The sequence below is a fragment of the Girardinichthys multiradiatus genome, chromosome 4, assembly GCF_021462225.1.
Source record: "Girardinichthys multiradiatus isolate DD_20200921_A chromosome 4, DD_fGirMul_XY1, whole genome shotgun sequence".
NCBI classification, from domain to species: Eukaryota; Metazoa; Chordata; class Actinopteri; order Cyprinodontiformes; family Goodeidae; genus Girardinichthys; species Girardinichthys multiradiatus.
The window spans coordinates 7,439,940-7,467,372 of record NC_061797.1 but is presented as its reverse complement, the minus strand read 5'-3'; the positions used below and the strand labels follow the sequence as shown (position 1 = coordinate 7,467,372).

The window sequence follows — 27,433 nt, the reverse complement described above, 5'->3', positions numbered from 1 at the left end:
CAGTGAATGGGGTAACGTTTACACGGTCCTGGCTTTCTTGCAGGTGATCAAGGACCTCAAGGGATCTGATTATAGCTGGTCCTATCAGACTCCGCCATCATCCCCAAGCAGCTCTGGTTCACGCAAGAGTAGCATGTGCAGGTGCAAACACACACAAACACACATGTGCGCACAGGATATAATAATGCAGTGCTTCATTCAGTACTTTGGTTTTGGAAAGAGGAGCCTCCCTTGATGTTGATGAGTCATGTGTGTTTGTTAGGCCATCTTTATTGTTTGTGCAGTCATCCCCAGTTTGTTAGAATCCCCACATTCCCACAAGTTAAGACAGTGAAAGAAGCCCATAAAAAATCTGGGGAAGAAAATGTAAGAGGTGTGAATACTTTTACAATGCACTGCATATGCCCCACAATAAATGACTCCTGAAGTTATTTAGTTTGAAAACAACCATGCAGTGTGTGTGTGTGTGTGTGTGTATGTGTTACATCCAGTGTCTCAGCCTGTACACGTACAGAACACATCCACACCCTTCCACCTGCAGTGTTTCTTTATTTCCTGAATCGTACTCGGTTCACACGCTCTCTGTTTACTCCCCCTCCCCCCAATTCCCCATTTTCCTTCTCTGTACACAACCACCCTTCTCTGTGCTCTTTTCCCATCCTGGCTTGTCTATCTTCTGTCTTGTACCTGGTTTATGATTTGCCCTCTTTCACTCCTGCTGGACACTGCTTATCTGGTTCCCTTCCCTTTCTGGGGAATCTACTTCTAACTGTGTCTGTTGTGTGACTTTGCACTAACTCGACCAACCCACAACCACTCCTGGACTTATTCCCATAAACCAATCACAAACCCTCTCCACACCTCCTCCGATTCTTTAATCACCCTCTCAAACATTAACCAAATACTCATCTGTTACATGTTTTGTTGCAACCTCCTTTTAACCTTCACCACATTTCTCTAATTAAAACCACTTTCTTCACATTACGTTGCCACATTCCTTACACCTTCATCACTCTGCCCTCCCTCTGCTCCTCCTCACGCCTCTCCCCAAACCCTCACCATGCAGCAGCGTCAACAGCGCCCACAGTAGTTCCTCCCGTTCGTCAGGGGGAGGTGCAGGTGTGGGTACTAGTGGAGGAGGCTCCCAGCCACACTCACCCTCCTCCTCCTCCTATCGCTACCGCAGCAGCCTGCCACCACAGCAGCCTCCGCCTCCGGGGGGAATCGCCGCCCACCGACTCAGCAGCGTTTCCTCCCACGATTCCGGCTTTGTGTCCCAGGATGCCAACATCTACTCCAAGCCTCCTTCTCCTATGCCCTCAGACATCACTAGTCAGGTATGTAATCCTGGTGAACTTTCCAACAAAAATAGGCTCTAAAGAATTGTTGGATTTCAATGTCATTTGGTGCCCATGCAGAAACGAGCATAATTTAGTTTACAAGGAGCTGCCATATTCAGAATGGACTCGAGAGCAAATACTGTGATTCAATTTCCTTCATGAATCTGTATGAATCATGCTATATTATTCTTTACCTCTTTTTAAGGAAAATAATATAAAATTTCACACATAAAAATACATACACAATATTTATATAGGCAGTGCTGGTGAATAGTTTCCATACACCCACTTTAGGACATTTGAACTGTTTTTTTTAGGCATTAATTATACAACAAACTTCACTGATTTTTAAGAACTTAAATTTCATGCACAAGTTTAACTGTATTGTGATTTATTTTCTAATCCATAAAGAGCGAAATTTATGCAAACAGGCTGAAATATTTACAGACTCCCCCACAAGTAGCTCAATAAATGTCCTTTGGCAAGTTGTTGAACAATTGCACTGGCATAACTCTGGGAGGATATTTGACTAGTCTTCTTGGTAGGACAAGGCAAAGTCCCTTTATTTTCAGTGGTGTGGCCTTTTCAGAAAGTTATAGATAGCTTTCTTCATCTATTCAACAACCTGTTTTGATAGTGTGTTTAGGATAATTGTCTTGTTGAAACAACCAATCGTGTCCAAGTTTCAAGCATCTGATTGTTGAATTAAGAAAAGTGCAGCAAAATAGCCCCACAATAGGATGCTACCACTGCCATGTTTGACAGCTTGTACATTGTTCTTAAGTCTGAAAGACTCATCTTGAGTCCTCCAGACATACCTGTGTCACTGTGACCAAATATTCTTTGTTGGTTCCCTGCAAGAAAACCAATAGATTTAAATGAGCTCAACTATTTCTGATAAGAAAAGGGATCAGATATCCAGTCAGAGTTAAGCCAGGGCATTGTTCACGGGTAGAGAATGTGCATGGTTACTCTGCAACTTGCTAATGGACATTTCTCCGAATATTTGTTGGGGTGTTTATATATATTTGTCCCTATGTGTATTAGTATGACCCTATGTGGATAAGAGAAGTTACAATAAATTCAGATTTAACCACTGAGGTTGCCTCTGTATTATCAGTTAACTATGTAAAAAGAACAGTTCGAATATATAATTATGTCCTCATAATATGATATCCATACCCATGATAAGTATATACAGTATAAAGCTTCTCTCTAGCACCTTGAGTTCTGACAATAAGACAAACTACATAAAAATTGCTTGTTTTTCTTCCTACTCTAGAAGTCCTCCAGCTCTGCATCATCAGAGGCTTCAGAAACATGCCAGTCAGTCAGTGAATGCAGCTCCCCCACTACTGTAAGTATTTACGTCACACTGTGCAATGTGGCATTCTTCTTAACGCTACTCAGTGTTACACACAAACTAAGTTGTACTAGATGTCAGGACAGTTCAGGCAACTGATTCTGGGGTGACTGCGGCTCAGTGGGCAGAGTAGTCATCTTGCAATCTGAAAGTTGTAGGTGCGATTCCAGATTCCACCTGCCACAAATCAATGTGCCCCTAGGCAATGCAAGTTGCCTACCGATGCATTCATGTGTGCATGTTTGTGAGTGCAACTGTGAATGTGGTTTTAGTGTTAAGCTCTTTAAGTGATCATAATGATTAGAATTAATGCAATTCATAAAACATTCAAGGGAAAAATACTCCATCATCAATCAGTGCATTCTCAGAGATCAAACTCAATTTCATGATAGCTACTGATCATTGTAACTGGGTCTAACACTGGAACCACGCCCAATTTATTTTATAAACCCCAATTCTTTCTGTTATATTCATCTTGAGTTCTCCTGAAAACAAAACTAGTTTTTTAAAAGGAGTGTCATTATTTTTTTATAAAACAAGGTGAAAAGAAAGAGAATCTGGATCTATTGCCCATTTTCCATGGGCTCTACTTTGTCCGGTTCTACTCCACTTAAGCGTTTTGGGACCGTTTACATTACTTGCTTTTCAGTACCGGTACTGGTTTTCTTGGTACCTACTCATCCGCATGTCCCGTCGGGGCTGGGCTGAGATGTGACTTGAACAGACAGCTGTTTAATGATCGGCCATGAGGATAGTCAGCCGTATGTCAGCAGCATGAGAACGTGTACGCCAGGATAGCAGAGAGAGTGACAAGCCACAGATGTTACTGCACAGCGCAGTGCCAGGACGATAAAGAAACTCAGAAGTGATCAAACCAAGTGGGCTGGGTGAAATCACATTTCAGCATTATTTGCACTTCAGCTGCTTTTCAGAGTAGAACTGCTAGACGGCGGTCTTAAGCACAAAACAAACAGTGGAGGTCATTAAACACGGTGCAGAAATTTCTACATCTAACTTCACTTCTGCAGCACTTCTATACCAATAAAAAAAAGGCTCACTGAACCATAAAATAGCGGCACAGAGAATGACACTGATGGCTGCAGGTGGGGCTTCAGGCCTCAACACCAGCCATCACAGTCAATGGAAACACAACAGGCTTAGTGCAGAGTACAGTGAGGATGAGTGGAGTGGAGCTGTGCAGTGCAGTGGAAAGGCAATGAAAGGCAATGAGGTATATATATATATATATATATATATATATATATATATATATATATATATATATATATATATATATATATATATACACACATATATATATACAGGGGTTGGACAATGAAACTGAAACACCTGTAATTTTAGTGTGGGAGGTTTCATGGCTAAATTGGACCAGCCTGGTAGCCAGTCTTCATTGATTGGACATTGCACCAGTAAGAGCAGAGTGTGAAGGTTCAATTAGCAGGGTAAGAGCACAGTTTTGCTCAAAATATTGAAATGCACACAACATTATGGGTGACATACCAGAGTTCAAAAGAGGACAAATTGTTGGTGCACGTCTTGCTAGCGCATCTGTGACCAAGACAGCAAGTCTTTGTGATGTATCAAGAGCCACGGTATCCAGGGTAATGTCAGCATACCACCAAGAAGGACGAACCACATCCAACAGGATTAACTGTGGACGCAAGAGGAAGCTGTCTGAAAGGGATGTTCGGGTGCTAACCCGGATTGTATCCAAAAAACATAAAACCACGGCTGCCCAAATCACGGCAGAATTAAATGTGCACCTCAACTCTCCTGTTTCCACCAGAACTGTCCGTCGGGAGCTCCACAGGGTCAATATACACGGCCGGGCTGCTATAGCCAAACCTTTGGTCACTCATGCCAATGCCAAACGTCGGTTTCAATGGTGCAAGGAGCGGAAATCTTGGGCTGTAGACAATGTAAAACATGTATTGTTCTCTGATGAGTCCACCTTTACTGTTTTCCCCACATCCGGGAGAGTTACGGTGTGGAGAAGCCCCAAAGAAGCGTACTACCCAGACTGTTGCATGCCCAGAGTGAAGCATGGGGGTGGATCAGTGATGGTTTGGGCTGCCATATCATGGCATTCCCTTGGCCCAATACTTGTGCTAGATGGGCGCGTCACTGCCAAGGACTACTGAACCATTCTTGAGGACCATGTGCATCCAATGGTTCAAACATTGTATCCTGAAGGCGGTGCCGTGTATCAGGATGACAATGCACCAATACACACAGCAAGACTGGTGAAAGTTTGGTTTGATGAACATGAAAGTGAAGTTGAACATCTCCCATGGGCTGCACAGTCACCAAATCTAAATATTATTATCTAAATATTATTGAGCCACTTTGGGGTGTTTTGGAGGAGCGAGTCAGGAAACGTTTTCCTCCACCAGTATCACGTAGTGACCTGGCCACTATCCTGCAAGAAGAATGGCTTAAAATCCCTCTGACCACTGTGCAGGACTTGTATATGTCATTCCCATGACAAATTGATGCTGTATTGGCTGCAAAAGGAGGACCTACACCATACTAATAAATTATTGTGGTCTAAAACCAGGTGTTTCAGTTTCATTGTCCAACCCCTGTATATATATTTATATAGTGCCTTGAGAAAGTGTTCATATCCCTCAAACGTTTTCAAATGTTTTCACTCTACAAACACAAACTGTTATAGACCAGTACAAATTAGTGTACATTTTGAAGTGAAAGTACGTTTTGGAAAACTGCCCTGTATTTTGTTCCATCCATCTGACAAGCTTACCCATCCTGGCTGAGTGAAAAAGCATTCCTACAGCATGATATCATTGCCACCATGTACAGAAAACAATTGCTGTGTCAAACTACTTGGCTTGCGCATAACTTCGAACATTGGGGTTCTTGTTGCCAGTCTTCCAGAAAGGCAGGATTGCATGACTGATAGCTGCCCTAATAATTCTCCCACCTGAGCTGTGGCAGTCAGCAGCTCCTCCAGACTTTACATTCTATGAATAATAATAATGGTGAAGAAGTCCAAGGGGTATGCGAACTTTTGCAAGGTACTTTATATTTATAGAGTTTATATTTATACAGTAGAGCAACATCTCTTCTGATTCTGCCATTTGTTGAGAAGTTAGTTTTCTTCTCTAAGGAAACATATTCTTTGGCCTTTTCAGAAATCTATCAGACCGGCTGTTGAAAATAAACATTGAACCACCGATTACATTTTTTTTCTCTGCTAAAATACCTTCCATTTATTCACAGCCCTGTTTCCTGAAGAACAAAACCAGATCGTCAGTGCTAAAACAACTGTGATAATTGTGGCTGTTATTAAAGTTGCTATTAGAGCTGAGCAGTGTGCGCTGGTAAAATGGCATGTTTCACTCACAGTGGTGGCTGGACCTTTGGGAGAGTTCTATTGTTATGTGAAATCAGTTCTGAAAAGTAACACAAACCTGACACTGAGAGTTCCCTAGAGTTTAATGGATTCCCCCGCAGACATTATTTTAGAATAGTAATAAAATGCACCTCAGATGTAAGTGCTGGATTGAAATATATTTATTTTCCTTTTTAAATGCTGTTGTTTTGCAGTCACATGGATTGACACTACCCCCCTGTGCTAACTGCCTCAAATGAATCGGTTGTATTTTGTGCTTCAGCTGGTGACAAAGTCTCCGTATTAATCTTCTTAAAATCAGTAATCCAACTTGTTTCATGTTTTTTTTAGAACACATTCCTTTCAGGTGCTCAAAAAACACAGTTATACCGATGATTCACTGGTCAGTCAGTCAGTCAGTCATTTTCTACCGCTTATTCCATAGTGGGTCACGGGGTAGCTGGTGCCTATCTCCAGCAGTCTATGGGCGGGAGGCAGGGTTCACCCTGGACAGGTCGCCAGTCCATTGCAGGGCAACACACAAACAACCATGCACACACTCATTCAAACACCTAAGGGCAATTTAGAGAGACCAATTAACCCAACAGGCATGTCTTTGGACCGTGGGAGGAAGCCAGAGTACCCGGTGAGAACCCACGCATGCACAGGGAGAACATGCAAACTCCATGCAGAAAGACCCCCGGTCGGGAATCAAACCCAGGACCTTCTTGCTGCAAGGCAACAGTGCTACCAACTGTGCCACTGTGCAGCCTACTGGTGCAAACGTAAATATTCAAGCAAGTATTGAAGCAGCAGCTGTCTTCAAAACAACAGACTATTGCCTTCATGACTGCTTTCCTCTATGATCCCCTTCTAATTTGACTGACAAACAATATTGTTTATGCTGCTTCCTGGTTATTGTGACAGAAACCTAGCACAAACACACTGGGGGACTTGGAAAACAATCATGCAAACTTGAAATCTCTTTTTACATCAGATGTCAGGGTTCTCTTGTTTAAATGATGAGGAGATCTTCAGCGATGACATTCTCCGTCTGGACACATATGGTGCTTGATGAAATAAAAAAAACTAAGAAATGTGACTCTTTATCCCTGTGAAATTTCTCAGATCATTTTCAGCATTTCATCCACGTCAAACAGCATCGGTTATCTAGCTCAAAGTGTTCATGCATATGTGACAATTGATAGAGCAGTGAAAAAGCTTTAATTTGAGCTGGTTTAAGTTTATTACTCTTGCCTTAACAAAATCAAAAATCTAAATTTACAGAAACATCCATATGTATTTAAAAAATGGAATGAAAGATGCTGTGGTAGCCTTTTACAATCTGCCTGAAAAAGACGACCAACTCTGTTTCACTGAGCCAATGGGACTCCTTGAACTTCACTCACTCACCTCCAGCAGAAAAGACGAGATCAAAAGTGACCATAGAACTGTAATGAACAGAAACAAACTTACATTCAGAATGAATATCAACAAATTGGACATTTTATAAAAAGAAAGCAGATTTTGTTTTATTTAGAGACTGATTCATAGATGAGTGCTGGTTCTGATGGGCTTTGACACTGTAAGTGTTAGGGATGAGTAAACCTATAAACTACAGATGTGTGACCAATACACCTTGCACAATTAATTGCAAATTCATTACACCAACAAACATTAATGTATTTCATTGGGATTCCACATGATAGACCAACACAAAGTAGTGCTGAATGTCAAGGAAAAAGGTTTTCAAACTTTTTAACAACAAAAAATGTGAAACCTAGAAAGTTTTGCATAAATACCAATCTGAGTGTTTGATGTGTGTTTGTATTCAGCATTCTTTACTCTGATATCCATATATATCCATAAATCCACCTGTTCTGTAAAGGCTTCAGAGGTTTGTTGGAGAACATTGGTGAACAAACAGCAGTATGAAAACCAAGGAACACAGCAGACAGGTCAGGGATACGTTTAAAGCAGTGTTATAAAACAACATGCCATGGCACAAATGCAACCTGCAGTCACATGAATGTGCACCCTAAACTGACATGCTGTGCAAAGAGAGCATTAACTGCAGAAAAACCCAAGAGGTTCAGGGTAACTCTAAAGTGACAGGTCATGGTTAAAAAAGCAATAAGAAGTCCCATTTACAGTTTGCCACAAGCCACAAAGACGACAGAACAAAAAGGCAGAACAAGGAGAGATTGGATGAGATCATCTCCACCATTAAACATTGTGGTGGCAGCATCATGCTGTGGGGATGCTTATCTTTTTTTTTTTTTTTTTTTACAACAGAAACAAGGTCAGAGTTGCAGAGATATATGGCACTAATTACAGGGCAATCCTGGAAGAAAAAGCTGAGACTGGGACAAACCTAAATCCAACCTGAGCATCTGTGGCAGGACTAATTGATTTTTAACTAATTTGCAAAGATGAATAGGCAAGTATGCTCGAAACAAAGGATTATACACAAGGTAGCCTTGACAGTCCATACCATGTAAAGAATGAGTTACTTATAGGCTTTCTTGTACGTTATATCTCCCTTAGTTTGCATATTGGATCAGACCTTCTAAATATTTTTTCCTGCTTCTCAGATTGAGGCTGTCTGAGTGTTTGTGATTGCAGCATCCATTCTCATATGCTCCCACAGCTGGCTGCCTCTCTGTGTCTGCCGCTTTTTCATTCTCTGATGACATGAACGTGTCTCTCATCCTGCAGTTTGGCTCGTCCTTCGCTACCTTCCGCCCCGCTCTCTCTCACTCTGGCTCCACCAGGCCTCTCTCTGTCATTCTTCCTGTTCCTGCGTCCCCACCCTATAACCGCCCCCTTGGATCCAGCTCCACCTCTCCCACATCAAAGGTTCCTATGTGGAAGGTTTGTTGCCCATGCACTGCCCTTATTTTTCAGTTCCACCTTCTCCTCTGTTCCAGTTGGATATGTTCTGCAGAGTTCAGATTATTTTATCATTTTCTTCACCTGATTTTGTCATTCATAAGCACATTGCTTTGCATCTTTAAAACATTCATCATGGGCTGCTCTGTATGCATGCATTCTTTTTTTTAGCATCACCTGCCTCCCTAGTTCTGTAATAAACCTACTGGTGACTCAGCAAAGATCAAGCAGGGTTTCAGTCATCATCATATGTTCTTTAAAAGTTAAAAACAAATGTATAACAGCTTTCCACACACTCACCAAGACTCAGCCTGTTCTCTACACTCAGGCGAAGGGTTTCAAACTGCTGGAAAGAAGACAAGTCTTATGTGCTAATTCTACCATTCAGTTAATGCTTATTAATTCCCCTCAACTCCTCAGGACTGGTCCAAAGCAGGTCAGTATGAGCAGCCTGTGGCTGCAGCACCGGTTCAGAGGAGAAAGGAGCCTGTTGATAGGCTGAGGGAGAGCGAAGGCTCGCCAGGCTCCCAGGGATACGTCGCAGCGTCACACCCAGAAAATGGGCAGAGGCCTCGGATGACACCAGCTACAATTGCTGCCAAGGTAATTCTAGATGACATGAAGACAGAAGATGGCTTATTCTTATTATTATGAGTGATATGAACATTTTGGGTGATTGCTGTGTATCACAGATTTTTTTTTATAGGATGAAGATGTGCAAAAAGTCTGTGCAGAAGCAGCTGAATGAGTACTGGAGCTATTAGCATTAACACATTGAAGACTTTGGTTGCAGTTACACATTCAAGTTGGCTTATGTTTGCCATCTTGTGGTCAAAGTTCTAAACAAATATGCCTAATTTCACTCATTTTATATCTAATAAATGCTCTGTATTCAAACAATAACATCTCTACTTAATTTAGAATCTGTTTCACTACAAAAACACAATTCATATATTTTCTATATTACATTATGCCCTTTTTTAGATCCTGAGTCTTTAAAAAAATACTTGTGTAAATAAAGGTAAGTAAATAAATTAGTCAAAACAATAGAAGAACGAAATGAAGGTTGAGTCTCAGTTTATCTGCTTTATTGAGAAAACAGAGTCAAAGTAAATAGACGGCTGTCAAATTGCCTCAGGTATAAAGTCTAATGAAATTATTTTTGCTGTCCTGCAGCAGACGGTGGACTATAATGCTGATAGTCTAAAATATCTGACAAGATGGTAACAAGTTCAATAGACTAACCAGATCCTTCTGAAGGCTGCATCTAACTGTTTAAAAGGTAGCTTACTTTCCATTAGCTGTTAGGCTGTTGGAGGCAGATGGCTGTTCATGTCTCTTTCTTGCATGAAGGCAAAATTTTCCAAAAGCCTTTTTTACACAGTTGTGAAGTCCAAAACAGAGCTACATTCAACTCTTGGTTCTTGATGATTGAAATATCCTTCTGTTTGGATCTGCAGAGCAGATGCTGTGTTCTTATGATGCAGTTATGGAATACGGTTTAGGTGGTCATTTCACATTAATACGGTAATTCTATTGGAAATTTTACCAAGCTAATCATTAAAACCAGCAGCCATTTCATCCCTATTTTTTACAGTGGTCCAGAAACTTGACTAAACAAACTGACATTTAAAATGTAACCTGAATGTCAAAAGTGTTTTGGCCTCAGTCCGGTGTCAAATTAGTCTACATTAATATCTTTATTGTTCAGAAAGAGTGAGCACAGCTAACTTATTCTTTTTACCTGTGTTTCCCAACCCAGCTGGCTTGTAGAACACACTGCCCTACATGTTGTAATATATCCATGATCCAACCATCGTAATTTTAAGCGTTCAAATAAATCACCAGCGTGAGACATAATTCCGTTTAAGCCTGCTAATTATCAATAAAATGTAACTATGTGTGGTAAAGCTAGGCAAGGGCGTAACTTTGGGTCTAGCAATGGGGGGGGGGTTAAGCTCTCTGCCTAGTTGTTTATTTATTAAATCATTTACTTTTGTAAAAGGAGTCAGGCTAATTTTGTGTACCTGTTTTAGACATTCATTCTAATGCTTTTACTGTGATTTACTTAACTTTCCTGTTTTCTTGGTATTTACTCTGCAGTTTACCTTTATATTCATGAATGTTGCATTGTGGTGTTTCAAAGCTTCACAATAATTTGACTTGGTTTTAATTTTTTGTCAGTAGTTTAAGTGAAGGATGAAGATTAACAGTTTATAACTGATGAGAAAACATTTGGTAGAAGCAGATAATGTAAATGACTTTTTAAAATTTTACTCTCTCACTCTCTCTCCCACATCTGAGGATCCATTGTCATAATTGCTAACATTTCTAAAAAGAAAACTGGTATAAAATTGATTTTCTTAGATTTTAATGGAATGGTAACCTGTAAAAACACATTTATTTATTTTAATTATGCTGTGACCTATCCCAGCATTTCATTAAAATATGTACCTCCTCTCATGAACCTTTTGACTAAAGATCAAGTATTTTTCACATCATGATGCAGATCCAGCTACAGGGGTTGGACAATGAAACTGAAACACCTGTCATTTTAGGGAGGTTTCATGGCTAAATTGGACCAGCCTGGTAGCCAGTCTTCATTGATTGCACATTGCACCAGTAAGAGCAGAGTGTGAAGGTTCAATTAGCAGGGTAAGAGCACAGTTTTGCTCAAAATATTGAAATGCACACAACATTATGGGTGACATACCAGAGTTCAAAAGAGGACAAATTGTTGGTGCACGTCTTGCTGGCGCATCTGTGACCAAGACAGCAAGTCTTTGTGATGTATCAAGAGCCATGGTATCCAGGGTAATGTCAGCATATCACCAAGAAGGACGAACCACATCCAACAGGATTAACTGTGGACGCAAGAGGAAGCTGTCTGAAAGGGATGTTCGGGTGCTAACCCGGATTGTATCCAAAAAACATAAAACCACGGCTGCCCAAATCACAGCAGAATTAAATGTGCACCTCAACTCTCCTGTTTCCACCAGAACTGTCCGTCGGGAGCTCCACAGGGTCAATATACACGGCCGGGATGCTATAGCCAAACCTTTGGTCACTCATTCCAATGCCAAACGTCGGTTTCAATGGTGCAGGGAGCGCAAATCTTGGGCTGCAAATGGTTTGGGCTGCCATATCATGGAATTCCCTTGGCCCAATACTTGTGCTAGATGGGTGCGTCACAGCCAAGGACTACCGAACCATTCTTGAGGACCGTGTGCATCCAATGGTTGAAACATTGTATCCTGAAGGCGGTGCCGTGTATCAGGATGACAATGCACCAATACACACACAGTCACCAGATCTAAATATTATTATCTAAATATTATTGAGCCACTTTGGGGTGTTTTGGAGGAGCGAGTCAGAAAACGTTTTCCTCCACCAGTATTACGTAGTGACCTGGCCACTATCCTGCAAGAAGAATGGCTTAAAATCCCTCTGACCACTGTGCAGGACTTGTATATGTCATTCCCAAGACGAATTGACGTTGTATTGGCCGCTAAAGGAGGCCCTACACCATACTAATAAATTATTGTGGTCTAAAACCAGGTGTTTCAGTTTTATTGTCCAACCCCTGTAGAAGTTCACAGAGAGGGTTCCTACAGTTTTCCTTCACGGCCAGGTCATTTAACTTCACCTGTAGTTCAGGTGAAAGTTCCTCATCATGACCCTGATGATGCTCATTAGTGAACCTCCACCTCATGTCTTGCTGGGTGATTAGCACTAGCTTACAATTAACCCATTCTAAGCCAGCTCTCAGGTTTAACGCTAACTTCAGCCTGGGTTAAGCCGCTCTGCTTCCACCTGTTCCTGGGAGCACACACCTATCAGACTCCCACTCTCTGGTTGGCTCCACGGCTGCTCTGAAATGAGCCATCTCCCCTGTTGTAGCCCTGTTTGATGCGCTCAGTGTAACTTTTCGGGTGATTAATGAGGCAGGCCGAAGCTCCTGGACCAAACAGCCGTTCTGGATTTGTCCAGAATAAAGAAATTGCCAGTCCGCCTGAGTCACGGTGCAGCATGGCAAAACATTGGTTATTTGTGGCATAAAAGTGGTTATTTGCCTTCTTTTCCTTTAGACTCATTGTCAGGTTGGGTAGAGCGGGCATTGATTATATGGAACACAACAGAAACAAATCTGATTGTTTTTAATAAAATGTGATGACTGTCATTTTGGGACTTAATTTATCTTTTGAACAGACCTGAACTCCTAAATGTCTTCTTTCATGAGATGCTGTTCTGAAAACATCTGGAGCTTCAGCCCCAGAGGTCCAGGTGACAGGTCTAACAAAGCACCTGGGTACCACTGTACCTAGCTAGTACGGAGCTAGTTTACATGCACCGCCATTCAGTGTGTCTGCGTGTACAGGCGCGTGCGAGCAGCATTGAGAAAACTAACTTAACAATACATACATATTTACCTCATTTTGATTTTCGCTCTTTTTACATGGTGTTGTTGTTGACCAACTGTGAAAAAACGTTGTCTGTCCACTTTTTTGAGAGTACTATTACTCTCACCAGTGACTGAATCAAAAGTACAGCAAACTGTGAATGCTTGGTGGAGAAAGTTGGTTGGGTGATACCAAGTTTTTGGGAGGAGGAGGGGGATTACATTACCAGATGATGAGGTTATTTTGGTGGCAAATTAAAATAAAAGAAAATCAACAAGTTATTTATGCATTATTTATTTGTAAATCGGAGTGATGTTATTATATTGGGGGGGTCATATTGACTTCATCAGATTTTTGGGGGGGTCATAACCCCACTAAGCCCCCCCCCCCTAGCAAATTACGCCCTTGAAGCTAGGGAACATCTAAAATGCATGTGTAAATACATTTATAGGGCGACAATGGCTTAGGTGGTAGGGGGTTCATCCTGTTATCGTTGGGTTGCTGGTTTGAACCCCTGCTCTGTTCGTTTAGTCGTTGTGTCCTTGGGCACGACACTTCACCCGTCTTGCTTGGTGATGGTAGTCATAAGGCCCGGTGGCGCTGATTGTATGGCAGCCCTAGGACAGCTGTAGCTACAATGTAGCCCACCACTGTCAGTGTGTGAATATGTGTGTGAATGAGTGGATGACTGATTGTAGTGTAAAACGATTTGGAGTCCTCTAACTTGATAAAGCGCTATACAAGTGCAGACAATTCACCATTTACCATTTAATATAAATCAGAAAACATTTCATAATGTAGGAGTAGCAACAGCAATGGAGCAGTCACCTGTACATTTTCATAATATCTTTCTAACTTCACTGATAGAAACACACATCATAACCTATTGTAAGTGTAGCATTTTAATTCATTCAAATTCATCTATTACATTTTCCATATCACCAGATTGTTAGACTAAACTGGCAGCCCTAATTTCCTGTGTGTCCGTCCTCAGCATGGTGAGGAGGTTTCTCCAGCAGCCAGTGACCTAGCCATGGTACTGACCAGGGGGCTAAGTGTGGAGCAGCAGAAAAGCAGCCGAGACTCCCTGCAATACTCCAGTGGATATAGCACAGAGACAACAACCCCATCCTGCTCTGAGGACACAATCCCTTCCCAAGGTGAGCCTCTAATCTTCTACGCTCTCTACTGCAGCATTTAATCTTGTTACCTTTCACCTGACTACATTCATCTTATTTCTGGTAGCATCTCAGGAGAAGCAGCCAGTGAAGAGTCCTGACTAAACTATGAATATTATCAAGAAATGCTGAGCCTTTTTTGAAAATTTATTTCCATAGTGTTTCACTGGAATCCCTTGCTTCTGTGTTACAAACATCAGATAACTTGAATTATTCATTTAATAGTCCAAGCAGCAGCCATAGGTTTTGACAGATGGATGCTGACAGTTTCCTTGAACAAGGCAACAATAGAGATAAAACTAAGAAATATACTTCTTAGTTTTAATGGTTAGTTTTAATACACTATGTGAATTCAGCCTTTTTACCACAGTATATTTTTTGTTTAGTATCTTTGCATAAAGATAATTGTAAAGGCATTAATTACCCTTGGACATATTTACATGTTCCTTGTTCTAACAGAAAAATTGTATAGTTTTTAGATATAAAAATGTAAAAACTGACATACAGTGTATTATTGTGCCACTCTTTACGCTGATACCCCTGAGTAAAATTCATTAAAAACTAACCTAAATGGTAGATTCTACCTGTGTTTAAGTTTTTCTTAGTATAAATGCAAAGCTCGGTAAAGACCTTAGAGGTATGTGCCATGGTGGGGGCAGCATCATGCTGTGGGAATGTTTTTCTTCAGTAGGGAAATGAAAGCTTGTCAGTGGATGAGATGATGGGGGAATGCTAAAAACAGAGCAATCCTGGAAGAAAATCTGTTAGAAGGCACAAATGATTAGAGAATGGGGTGGCGGTTCACCTTCCAAGAGAACAAAGACCTTGAACATGCAGCCAGATCTACAATGGCTTCCTGTATTCATCAAATTATATTCATATATAAGAATGACCCAATCAAATGCCAGATATAAATCTAATTGAGACTTGCTGTTACCAGGCCATCTTCACCCAGTCTGACATCAAGCTATTTTGGGAGAAGAGTGGGCAACAAAGTTTAGACATACATCTAAGACTTGCTGTTGTAATTGCAGTGAAAGGTAGTTCTAGTACTGACTCACAGGCTGAAGACAAATACAACAATTTATCACATTCTTATTTTTTAAAAGCATTAAGAACCAGGCATAATTTTCTTCTGCTTCACAATTGTGCTCTAGTTTGTGTTGATAATATGGCAATAAAAAACAGAAAATTTTGGAAAGGTTTAAGTGAAATGAATGTTGCTGTAAGACACTGTTGTTACTGACTAATCTAAAATTTAGAAATTTTCTCTTTTTCTGTTTGACCTGAACAAAAAATAGGTTCAGATTACGACTGCTACTCTGTGAACGGTGACACTGATGGCCCAGATGGCCAGGCAGAGTTTGACAAGTCCTCCACAATTCCTCGCCATTCCAACATTGCCCAGAACTACAGGCGCATGATCCAGACCAAAAGGCCAGCCAGTACAGCTGGATTGCCCAGTGGGGTCCTTGGTCCAGGAGCTCATGTGATACCAGGACAACCAGGTGGAGCTGGTGGTGGGGGAGGATCAGGTACTCCCGGCACTGCCACTATTCGTCGAACCCCATCGACCAAACCAGGAGTGAGGCGTACACTGTCCAGTGCAGGGCCTATCCCTATCCGACCACCCATTGTGCCTGTCAAAACACCCACCGTTCCCGCAGACTCGGATTCACCTGGCGCAGGTGGCTATGCAGGAGGAGGGCAAGCAGGTGGCGTGCCCGTTCGAGTGGGTAGTGAAGAGTGCGTGTTCTTCACTGGGGCTGAGGATGGGCAAGGAGGGCTTGATTACGTGAAGGCATCACCAAAGCGCCTCAGCCTGCCCAACACTGCCTGGGGGTCAGGGGCAGCACTAGAGGTCTACGCCCAGCAACTTGGCACCCTTGGCATGGTGTCAGGCTCAGGAGCTGGATCAGAAGTGGAGCAGATGATCGCAGCAAACCGGCACAGCTTAGTGGAGAAGATTGGCGAGTTGGTAGCAAGCGCACATGCTCTTGGTGAGGGTCAGTTTCCTTTCCCCACTCTCCCAGATGACCCAACCCCAACACCAGGGGGCCTGAGTGAAACTCAGCCAGAAACAGAAAGGGCCGAGGGGTCTGGTGATATGCTGACCACAATCAGGAGAGGAGTTCGTCTTCGCAAAACGGTCTCTAATGACCGCTCGGCTCCCCGTATATTGTGATTAGCTAACAAACCTGAACAAAGGAGGATGGTTGTCAGCTGATAGAAGGTTAAATGTTGGTGTCGTAGGACCCAACCAACTAGTGCATACACAAAAACATAATCATGTTGGAAAAGCTATAACATAACAGAGGATGAATAAAAAGAAAACATATAGAAAATGTTTAAAGACTCCTTTAGAGTTAATGATATACAGTCTAATATGATGATAACATAAGTAATCTTAACCAGTGCTGACAATTACAAGTGAAATACTTAATATTGACCGGCTCCTAGCAGGCCACTATAACTAATGTGTGTTGGACGCATGTTTGCCTTCTATTCACCCTCAAACAGGGATGGAGAGACTTGGAAGAAAACAATATTTTAAATTAATGGATGCAAAGAAAGAACACTGGATTCTGTTCTGTTTGCCAACTTACCCCTCCCCCTATCCTGTTGTCCAACTAACCCAGCTTACTGATTCCAGATGAAAGACTGATGACTGAAGGAAGGGGCTGATGAAGACCAGAGAGAGAGAGGTGGGGGACTCATATTGCTTTGTGACCAGCTAGAATTGAATCCAGGTTGTCTTAACAACGATGCACTGTGCTGATAAGGCCATCAAACCGCTTGGTACGAGTACGGGGAGCTAACAAACCAGATGGTCGCTCTGGTTCCCCATGATGTAAAAACAGTGTTGGTATTGAGCCGTACTTGTTGCCTAATCTCCTCTCTCTCTTTCTGTTCATTTTACACATGCATTCGTATGCATGTGGGAACATGTACATTGGAGTGTATGGGTAGATGTGGTTGATTATGTGTGGGTGTGCGTCTGTGTGCAAGCAGGGGTGGGTAGAGCTCTGCTGCAGGACAGCTGGTTACCCAACGAGGGCAGGGCTTTTTTCTCCTGTGTGTTATGTGCATATTTTCTTGTTTATATCGTGATGTCGTTTACCTTGTTACCACTGTATGGGAAGTTATTCAGGCGTATAGATATATTCATATATTTTTTAGAAGCAGAGAGAGAAAAAAAAAAGTTAAATCAGAAACGGAGCAATAAATGTGGTTTATTTTCTTGTTTTAAGGAAGCGGTTCGATTTGGAGGATTGCAAGTTCTCCTTTGTCCCATTCAGGCAATCATCAGGAAAGCTAAATTACATATCGACTGTGAATTCATGCGTTTTTCATGCGCCTCTCTCTCTTTCTCTCTCTTTTTCTCTGTCCCAGTTTCTTTCTAGTAAATGAAGTGATTACAAAAATTTGAAAAAATAGAAACTGTAAGCACTTTGATGAGAGTAGAGTCTGTACAATAGCCAGTAGTTTTTGATGTAGTCATCCTGGGGGGGGGAGTTAAAGCAATGACTGCGTCCTGAGGAAATTAGAAGAAGACAGTGAGGAGCAAAGAGAACGTGAAGAAGACTGGTAGCACTAGAGTGATTGGTTAAATGCGAGACATGTTTGGAAAGTGTAGGAGAATTTTAATCTGAAGATGGGTCCGGTGTTAAGGCTATACAAATTATTGCCTGTTGTGGATTGAAATGTTTGTCTGCATAGGTATTTTAAGGACTGAAGACGTGCTGGAAAAAATATGTTTTACCGAGCAAGAAGATTTTTGGAGACATGCTTCAGGTTTCTAGGCCTCAGTCACCCAGATGAAACTTTTTGCAAATGGAAAAATACCTCCCAGTACTTTAAAGCACATTGAGTTGATTGCAACGTAATTTAAGCACCATCTCAGGAAAGGGACATCACATCTAAGTTTTTTTATTTATTTGAGTGTAAAGTAAAAAAAACAAAAAACAAATTTAAAATAAAAATAAACTACAAAACTTGATTCCAATTAGGCGGAAATTAAAATGAAAACACTTCCAGAATACTGAAGAGTTTCATTTTGTGTGCAAACACAACAAAACAATATCAGCTCATTTGAGAGAATTGTACATATTATTTTAATCATAGACTTAAGCCTTGAACCCAGCTGATCCAGCCTTATCTTGTGTCAATTACATTTCACAATGCTCAATGTTACAGTATAATAACACAGTAACACTTACAAGCTATTACTATTTTCTAAAGTGTAGATAAAATACTAAACCCCAAATTATTCACAGCCTTGGAATATTTGCATTGAAGTTATTTTCAATCAACCAAGAAGTTTGTTTCTAATAGGAAATTAGACAGCTGTGTCTCAAAAGATAAACAATTTAAAATGAGTGTTAATTTTGAAAACTTAAATGATCTATATTATTTACATTTTATTCAAAAATGGCACGAGAAAAAATATTTATACCCTTGTGGAAAACATTATACAGGCATTACTGCAATCAAACACTTGATGATATTTCCACAGGTATCTTGATGATTTATCTTTGGTAACAAGTTAGCATTTGTCCTGTCTATGACTAGAACTACTTTAGTCGAAAAACCTGGTGATAGTTTACAACATCATATAGACAAATATTGAACATGGAGTTTGTAAGAGATATAGTAAGAAGTAAAATGTCCAAGGTTTTATACTTTTATATGGCAAACAAGTTAATTAGCAGTTACTTTGGGCCAGTCTTTTGGACATTAGATGTGAAAGTCATCTTTTAAAGCTACCATTTTTCTTCTGACTGGAAGTAATATTAACATTTACAAGTGACCCAACTAGAGTCCCAACTTGAATCTTATTCAAAATCTGTGGAGGGTGCTAAAGATTAGGGTGAAAGCAAAGAGGCCTTCCAACATCAAGCACTTAGAGCTCATCTCCAAAGATAAGTTGTCAAAATACTTGTGGAAACATCCATAGGAAACATCTTTTGAGATGCCCATTTCATTTCCTATCAGAAACAAACCTTGGCTAAATAAAAATACAATCATCTACACAATTTGGGGGTTAACTGTAGTTGCAGTCAAAGCACATTTGTTGGATTTGTTCCTAAATGACACTTTTATCAAAGCTACGGTATGGAAAGATATTTCCTAAAGGATTCAAAAGAGTTGCCCGAAAAATCTTCCAGATGAAAAGTGTCTGCATTTAGGTACTTTCAAAGAAATTCTCAATGGTCAAAGAAAAAAAGGAAACAAAACAAACAAACAAAAAAAACCCTAGGAAACCCAGCACAGTTCAGCTTAGTTTTGTGCCAATCATTAAGTTAAGCTCAGGACAAAACGTTATGAAAGTATGATCTTTAAGATTTGAGAATTGGTTAAGCCTTTTTGATGTGCTTGCTGTGGGAGGATACAGATCAGTCTTTTAAAGTTGACAGGAAGAGTTAAAGAAGTGTGGAATGAGCATTTCACTGCCTCTTCATACAATATGTACTGTATGTGCTGTACTTGTAAAAAAGAATCAGGAGTACAGATGTGGTATAAAGGTTTGTTAGAAAATAATACATGACATGTTCAGTTTACTTTTTTAATTTTTTGCCTTCTATGGTACTGTTTAAATACCACGTCTTGCTCTTATTGTAAAAATAAGGGGGGAAAAGTCCTTTGGTAACACAAATTACTAAGCTGTGTAACATATGGATGTAGGATGTAAGGCTAAGATTAAGTGTGTGAGTAAATGAGTGTGTGTGTGAGCGTATCCTTGTTTGGCTGTTGATCTTTTGGCTTATGAACTCTTCGTCACCAAGTCTGTACACTCCTCCAGCAGTGATATGAACATAAGCATTAATATGAGCTCTTAGATTTTGGAAATTTAGACCCTCCAACAGCAAATAATACTTCCAGAGGGGTTACATTTTTTTTTTTTTTTTATGTCTTAGTTAAGGGGAAACCACTGTTTGGGTCTTTCATCACATGTGGATGCTGTGTGCTGACTGAATGATGGAATGAAGGCAAGAATAGGAAGTGTTGATTCCATTCCTATAAAATGTTTCTTTTATTATGCAAGTAATTGTTTATAGTTTTTTGTCTTTAGATAACCTGCCATTAAATGTATACATGCATATGATGAATGTACTGATGAGTTAAAGGCTAAATCAATTCCAGAGCTTCAAAGTTTAACAACTTAAATCAGTATACAACAAAAATAGGAGGCCGGCAATTTAGTGGCAGGCATTTACATTTACACTGGTATTTCACTGTGGGTATGACAAAGGAAAATACTACAGTTTTTTTCCTTATTACATATTTATCTTACCCTTCAAAAGTGGTTCCATAGTGTATAGTTTTGATCTATAAATTTCTATAAGCTACGGAAGTACCTACTTATTGTCCACAAAAAGCAGCTTCTTAAAGGTTTTTTTGTTTTTTGTTTTACGACCCTGTGGAAAGAAACCCATAAAAAGTAAGTGTTACATAATTTATTTGCTCTATTCCAACATACACACATCAACTCAGTAACAGAACTAGATTTTTTTTTCCAATCCTGTTCTCCTTTACAAAAAGTCTGGCTGGCTGTAGGTTTTGGTTTAACATGAGGAACAGAAACGGCACGGTTATTTACTCCAGAACACCAATTTAGGCAGACTGTAATGATAAATTACCAGATAATGAATTATTTTGAGTAACGAGATGTGATTTTATGGTCTCATTTTATGGTGATCTTGAGGTGAAAATAAATTAACAATAAGTTAATACCAAATATTGTAATGTTTATTTTTTTTTGTATTTGTTTACAGAAATTGAATAAATCCCACGCTGTGTTCTCCAGAATCTCTGTTTAGGGTAGAATTAGTCATTTCAAGTTTTACCACACAAAACATTTTAGAGTTTAAAATAGAGCTGATATCATACAGTCTAGACTCGTGAAAAAACTGTGAAATTGCCCTTTAGCTCAGCAGAGGACATTCCCACCAAAGCACTGTTGGTGGCTAATGGTTAGCCAATCATGGTATTCTTACATTGCCAACAAAACATTCGTATCTTGTCAGTGAAGGAGTAATTAACAATTACATTAACAATTAATATCACTAATTAACAAGTTTTAGTGGGAATTTATGCACCTTGATTAATAATTTAACTCCCAGAAATAAGGTTTCCGAAAACAGAGAAACATAATAATAAACATGTAGCAAACTGCTGAAGAGAGGGGCGGGGCGAGGTATAAGGTAACATGAAAACATGCTAAAAAGAGCTGACTAGCCACATTTGACATGTACATGATGGGGAGGTTCCAGCTTGGCCCACGTCTTTTCCTAGACCAGAAATATAAAATTATTTATTCACTGATTGAATGAGTGTTTTAAAAATAAAGGGTATTTACCGAACTACCGGGTGAAGATTTTTTGCAGACAAATAAATGTGTTTGTGACTGAAAACTCAGTTCATCCAGGGGAACTCATTGGTTTTGGTCACTTTGTGGCAAAATTACGCCTCTTTTTTCAATCAGAATTTGCTCGTCGGCTAATGTGTTCAGTCAGTTTCTCTATATTTTTCTTTTGAAGAGTTATCAAAAATGCTGTCAAGAAGTATTGAAAAGATGTAGTTTTCTCTAGTGCTTACATAACCAATAATTGTTAGTTAATCCAATTTGTAGTCTTTATTTTACCCTGTCAAACACAATATGACAACTCAATAACCATATTACTTCAAAAAAGTGTCTAACATTGGAACACAATGTCAAGTTTAGAACCGTCATGTTGAGTAATATTAGCATAAACCTACGTAACCAAATGTGGTCCACTGGATAACACTTAAGCAGGTAGATTTAGGCTTAGATGATAAATATTGTGAATGTTTAATTTTGCAAGTTCTTATTCCAAAAGATATTGTTACACTTCTACCAGTTAAGCCAAGCTAATCCAACAAAACAATGTTTTACTGTGATTAATTATTTCACACCAAACTGACTGTCTCAACAAGCTGCTCAAGTGTCATCTTTTTCTGAATAACAGGCCAACCAAAATATAGGCAAAGCTGCAGTCTGTTTGTGCTGACAAATGAACATAAAGGTACATTGTGCCAGCTTGCATGCTCCAACATAGGCACATATTTTCAAATTGCTTCGAAGCACTCTTTGATAAACTAAAGCAAGCAGCAGGCAGCTTTGCATAAATTCAGGCCTTTTTCAGCAGTTGAGGTCTTTCATCCCTCACCTCTCTATTTAGACCCTCAGTATTTCCTGAGCCCTCATCTTCTTCCATAGATCAGAACACCCCGAGATGGTGTGCAGCAGGCAAATTAGAAACAGTGCTTGTCATGGTGGATGGCGGGAGCCCCAAATGGCTGTTTTCTGTCTCTTTGTGCCTCTTAGTCTATCAAAGCTAATGAAAAATTATTGTGATGAAGTCTTAATTTCAAATCTACGTCCTCTGTGAATAAACTCTTTGCTCTGTTTATTATCTCAGTTTTTCCATTCATTTATTCCTTACACCATCCCTCTATATCTATTAACTTCAAGTTGGCGAGATGTGTGCAAAGGTGCAAATGTGGGCATGTGTTGTAGTGACTAACACGTCCTGGATGGGTAGTTCTATAAGTTGGAATTGTTAACTGGGGTAAACTTCTCCCTGGTGGATGCACTAATGGGAGCTGTTTTCAAGGCAAGCAGATGGATGTCTAACACTTCATCTCAATGCTAGACTACATTTTAATTAATTTTGATCAGGCATTAAAAAAGGTTTCTTGGCAGCATCCCAAATGCAGCTTAATGTGATATTCATTGTTTCTCAGTGAGCTTCTGTGCAAAAAACCCCCACAGAAGGTCAAGCAGCTTTAACATTAACAAGGGTGCATTAAAAATGTATATTTTTGCATATAATTTGGTCTTTTAATCAATTCAATTACATTTTCCAATCACTGGGTTCAACACGATTTCCTTGATTTTTTTCACAGTGTAGGTTTTTGTTTTACTGAACTACAAGATCATCAGATATCATAGTCACACCTAAAATAACTCACTTTTGTTTGCTTCAGATATTTGTATGCAAATGTTTTCGTCAATCTTTCATCATTTCTGGAGACATGACCATATGCTGCAGGACTTAAAGTTAAATAATTAATTTCAGTGAACTAGATGGCTGGAGGTCATCTAGTCCAGTTAATTCTGAAATAGCTGTAACTGTCTTTGGTCTTTATTTCTGTTGCAACAAATCTCATTTATCTGCAGCCATAACAATTTCAGAACAGTATTGTTTATGTAAATAAGAGAAACACTCAGTATGAGGGTTCATTTATTCTATAATGCAAAAGAGAAGCCAGCCAGCAGTGTTGTAGTGATTCCTTCTATACTCAGCCAACTTGTCGTTCAAATATAGCCTTTCTGATGCCATGCAATGCTCTTGATTCAAACAGTGATCTCCCAATAGACCCTACTGAGCTAAAACTGATTTTATTAGTTTTTTCTAAAAACTACAGTATATGAGATTTGTCATTAGATAAACAACTTCCTCCATTGCCAACTTCTTTCAGCCAGTTACCTCTCTGACCAGCCTTATGTCAGTTTCTTTGGATAAATAGATTATTGATATGCTGGAAGACTTCCACTGTGAGCATTGGTTCACCACATGAACTCAATTGTAAAATATATGGAAGGACAACATCTGCATGTGACAGGTATTTCTTTTTTATATACTTCCGTACATTCCCAAATGCATAAAAGTACATTTTCAAGCTTTATTTTGAATGATACTGCTCATTATGGGAGTAATCCATATAAAAACATTACAGTGCTTGTCCATAATCTTACAGGTTGTTCTATGTTTGTAGTTAGACTAAAATAAGTATCATGAAATTGTTGCACACTTCCCGCTCCTAAGCCATCTGCCCAAGTTAAAATTTTATTAAATTTTCTATGTGTGTGTGTGTTTGTGTGAAAGAGTTTGCATGTTGAATAAGGACACGTGGTTAAAACCCCTACTGTTCTTCGCTTCCACTTCCCACACACAATCTGTCAATCCTTCTTGAAGTCTGATACTGAAGAAATCCAATGTACATTCACAGACACACATCTGAAGTGAATATGACAAAGGTAGATCCTCAGTGGCCGCACAAGGGTTCACTGATGTCCTCCAGGGGGCTCATTACAAGTTCCCATCAAACAGCCATCCATTACCAAGTAGCCAAATCGGCCTACAGGTGCCACTGTCGCTGTAACTAAAGTGAATGTTTTACTGTCTTTACTCAACATCTCAGTAGTCACTCTTGCTCTCTTTCTCTTACTCCTTCTTGACAGATAAGATCTGAACTCTAAGAGAAATCTCTGCTGAAGTTAACATTGAGACATTGTCTATGGGGCTACTTTGTTCACCAAGACATTGACAGTGTGAAAACCCACTTATTCTTATTTCTACACTATCTGATTATGTAGTCCTCTCTTACCCCAAGTTGCAGTCACTGTGGTTTTGTCTATTGTGTTTTTTCTATGCCCCTTTGATGTTCTTTTTCTTTAATTTATTGTAAATTGATTTTTAAGGCTGTTTTCTCTTCGTCACTGATATAAAGTTTTTTTCCGTCTTCTTTTTTTGAACAATTTACCCTTTTCTGTTAAGTTCAGTCACTGCTAATGTATCAAAACGCACTGTGATGATTCCAGTATTAATAAAAGTTGTACTTAAACTGTGCTGCTGTGTCGAACTGGTCTTATCTCTCAATAATCCACAGCAAAGCTCTTAAACTGTTGTATGTGTTTTGCACTTTGAGGCATTTTAGTGTCCATTTGAGTCAAGGAATCAGTTTATTCACTACACTATAAATCAGATCCACTCTTCAGACATTTTATGTTAAAACCCATGGGTTTTATACATTAACAAAGGAAGTGTGGGTGTGCCAGAGCTACAGCCAAATAAATGTTGAACAAAATGTTGTTAGCATTATTACTGTTACAGAAAAGGACAGAAATAAAAGTAATACAGTTGAAACTACATTACTGTTTGTTGTTCCTGTTTTTCTGCCTATGGTAGTCTTAGCATTGCAGCTCAGCTAGCTGCTACGGTTTTTTTTATTTATTTTGGAGCTGCTAAATGTGTTTCTTTAATATTGATGATTTATAGCTAAAATATCAGAAGTACCTTTGATAATGATTCATAAAAGCTATTCACAAAACAGTTTCAGGGTTCCAGGGTTAGGGTTAGGCCATTAAATGAATGAAAAATGAATAGAAATCAATGCAAAGTCCTTGTGAAGACAGAAAGACATAGTATGTGTGCCTTTGTGTCGGTGTTGAAGTGAGTTTGTGTGTAGTGGGCGTGTGAACACAAATTTGTCCAAAGAAAGCAAGCAAGACTTAACGTCGAAGAACTGCAAAGAGCATGTAGCCTCAGCTTCTGAAGAAGGGAGCAGCAGCCCCAGGCAGACAGACACGAGGCAACCTTTCAGACCTTATGTTCAAAGGTACGTTGCCTGTAAAGTACAGAAGAATAAGGGCACCGAAACGCCTGACCCAGCACTGCTGCCACATCTTAGAGTGCAGGCCAAAGGCCGAAACTCCCAGGCACCTGTGCTAGGGCCTGGCAGCGAGACAGCCCAGCACCAAGTGGGAGAGACCCCCCGACCTGCCAAACCAAGGATAATGTTGAGGCCCTCTCCACATCTAAAGCACAGACGGCCACCCCACCAAGAGGTACCCCAACAAAAGCAAGACAAGTGGACGCAGGAGTTCTTGCTGCCAGGTGTTGGTGCAGGAGCAGTTCCCAAGCTTAGCCTGCGCAGCTAGGGTAGGTGGTGTGCTTGGGTCAGGGGGGCTTTGGTGCCCTGCGTCGCGCATTGTGCCTCTTTGACCAAGAGGCCACTGCTCTTGTGCTTTGCTGGTGACCTGCTTCTGTGCTGGGTATATGGCTGACCTAGGGTGATGCTTCATGTCTGGCTGCCTGGAAGTGCTGCTGCCTTCTGACCCCACACTTAAAAATGTACACTTCCAGGTGACATTTCCAAGTGTGTTGACTCCCATTGACTTCCATTGATTTTCAGTCATTTTCAACCCTTTCTATGCCATAACCCTGACAATAACCCTAAACCTAACCATTACCAGTGCATGCCTAACCCTAACCTTAACCTAAACTCAATTCAATCCTTAGTCCTAAACCTAACTGTTAGTAAAATAGGTCATGAGGACCAGCAAAATGTCCTCACTTTGGTACAAACGGTCCTCAATTTGATGGTGAAATCGGAAAATTGGTTCTCACTGTGATGCCAAAACAGGATTACACAAACACACACACACATCCACACACATCAACACACAATTACTAAAATGCTTGAAGGTCATACAAACTCATATTACTTACTATACTATCAGTGTGGCCTGCCTTCTCTGATTCTGGATTGAATCTGAAATTAATAAAGTTGATCAAGCAATTAGGATACTGTTTTGAAATATCCTTTTTGTAGAACCCTGGCACATGTACACAACCATATGCTCCATATGTTATGCCTAAAATGGAGTGACAGGACACATAAAAAAAATTGTTTCTCCTCCTGCTGCAGTGGAGAAAGAAAGGAGGACCTAACCAAAACTATGTCACAGTAAAAACTATTTCCAACAGCAATAAGGCATGACGCTCACTCTGCAAGTTCAAGCTGAATGTAATCTTCATTGTTATTGAAGAAAAATCAGTTAAGTTCAAATCCAGCTGCCTGCAGCATTCAACCTGTCCAAAATGCTGCACAGCATATGAAATGAGACAAAGCTCTAGTACTGTCATGATAGTCTCTCTGGCCAGAGAGGATTTCTCACCAGCTGGGCCTTATTGTTGTAATCCCTCCATGCAGCAAGCCACCCAGCCAGCGGCTATACCCTATTATCGATTATTTATTTAAATAAATATAACCAATTCTCCAGTCAGTTGTATAGT

At 40.1% G+C, this 27,433-nt stretch overlaps 1 protein-coding gene across 1 annotated transcript in view; it reads left to right on the top strand.

Moving 5' to 3' along the window:
• Positions 1 to 25,204, top strand: part of mtss1lb (MTSS I-BAR domain containing 2b) — an 89,941-nt gene extending 64,737 nt beyond the window's left edge. Inside the window, exons 10-15 of the mRNA XM_047362737.1 lie at positions 44 to 141; positions 1,067 to 1,337; positions 2,623 to 2,697; positions 9,389 to 9,571; positions 14,363 to 14,528; positions 15,848 to 25,204. Of these exons, the coding sequence (XP_047218693.1) occupies positions 44 to 141; positions 1,067 to 1,337; positions 2,623 to 2,697; positions 9,389 to 9,571; positions 14,363 to 14,528; positions 15,848 to 16,731 (1,677 nt within the window). The 3' untranslated portion in view covers positions 16,732 to 25,204. The remainder of the gene's footprint in view (positions 1 to 43; positions 142 to 1,066; positions 1,338 to 2,622; positions 2,698 to 9,388; positions 9,572 to 14,362; positions 14,529 to 15,847) is intronic.
• The last annotated feature ends 2,229 nt before the right edge of the window (positions 25,205 to 27,433 follow it).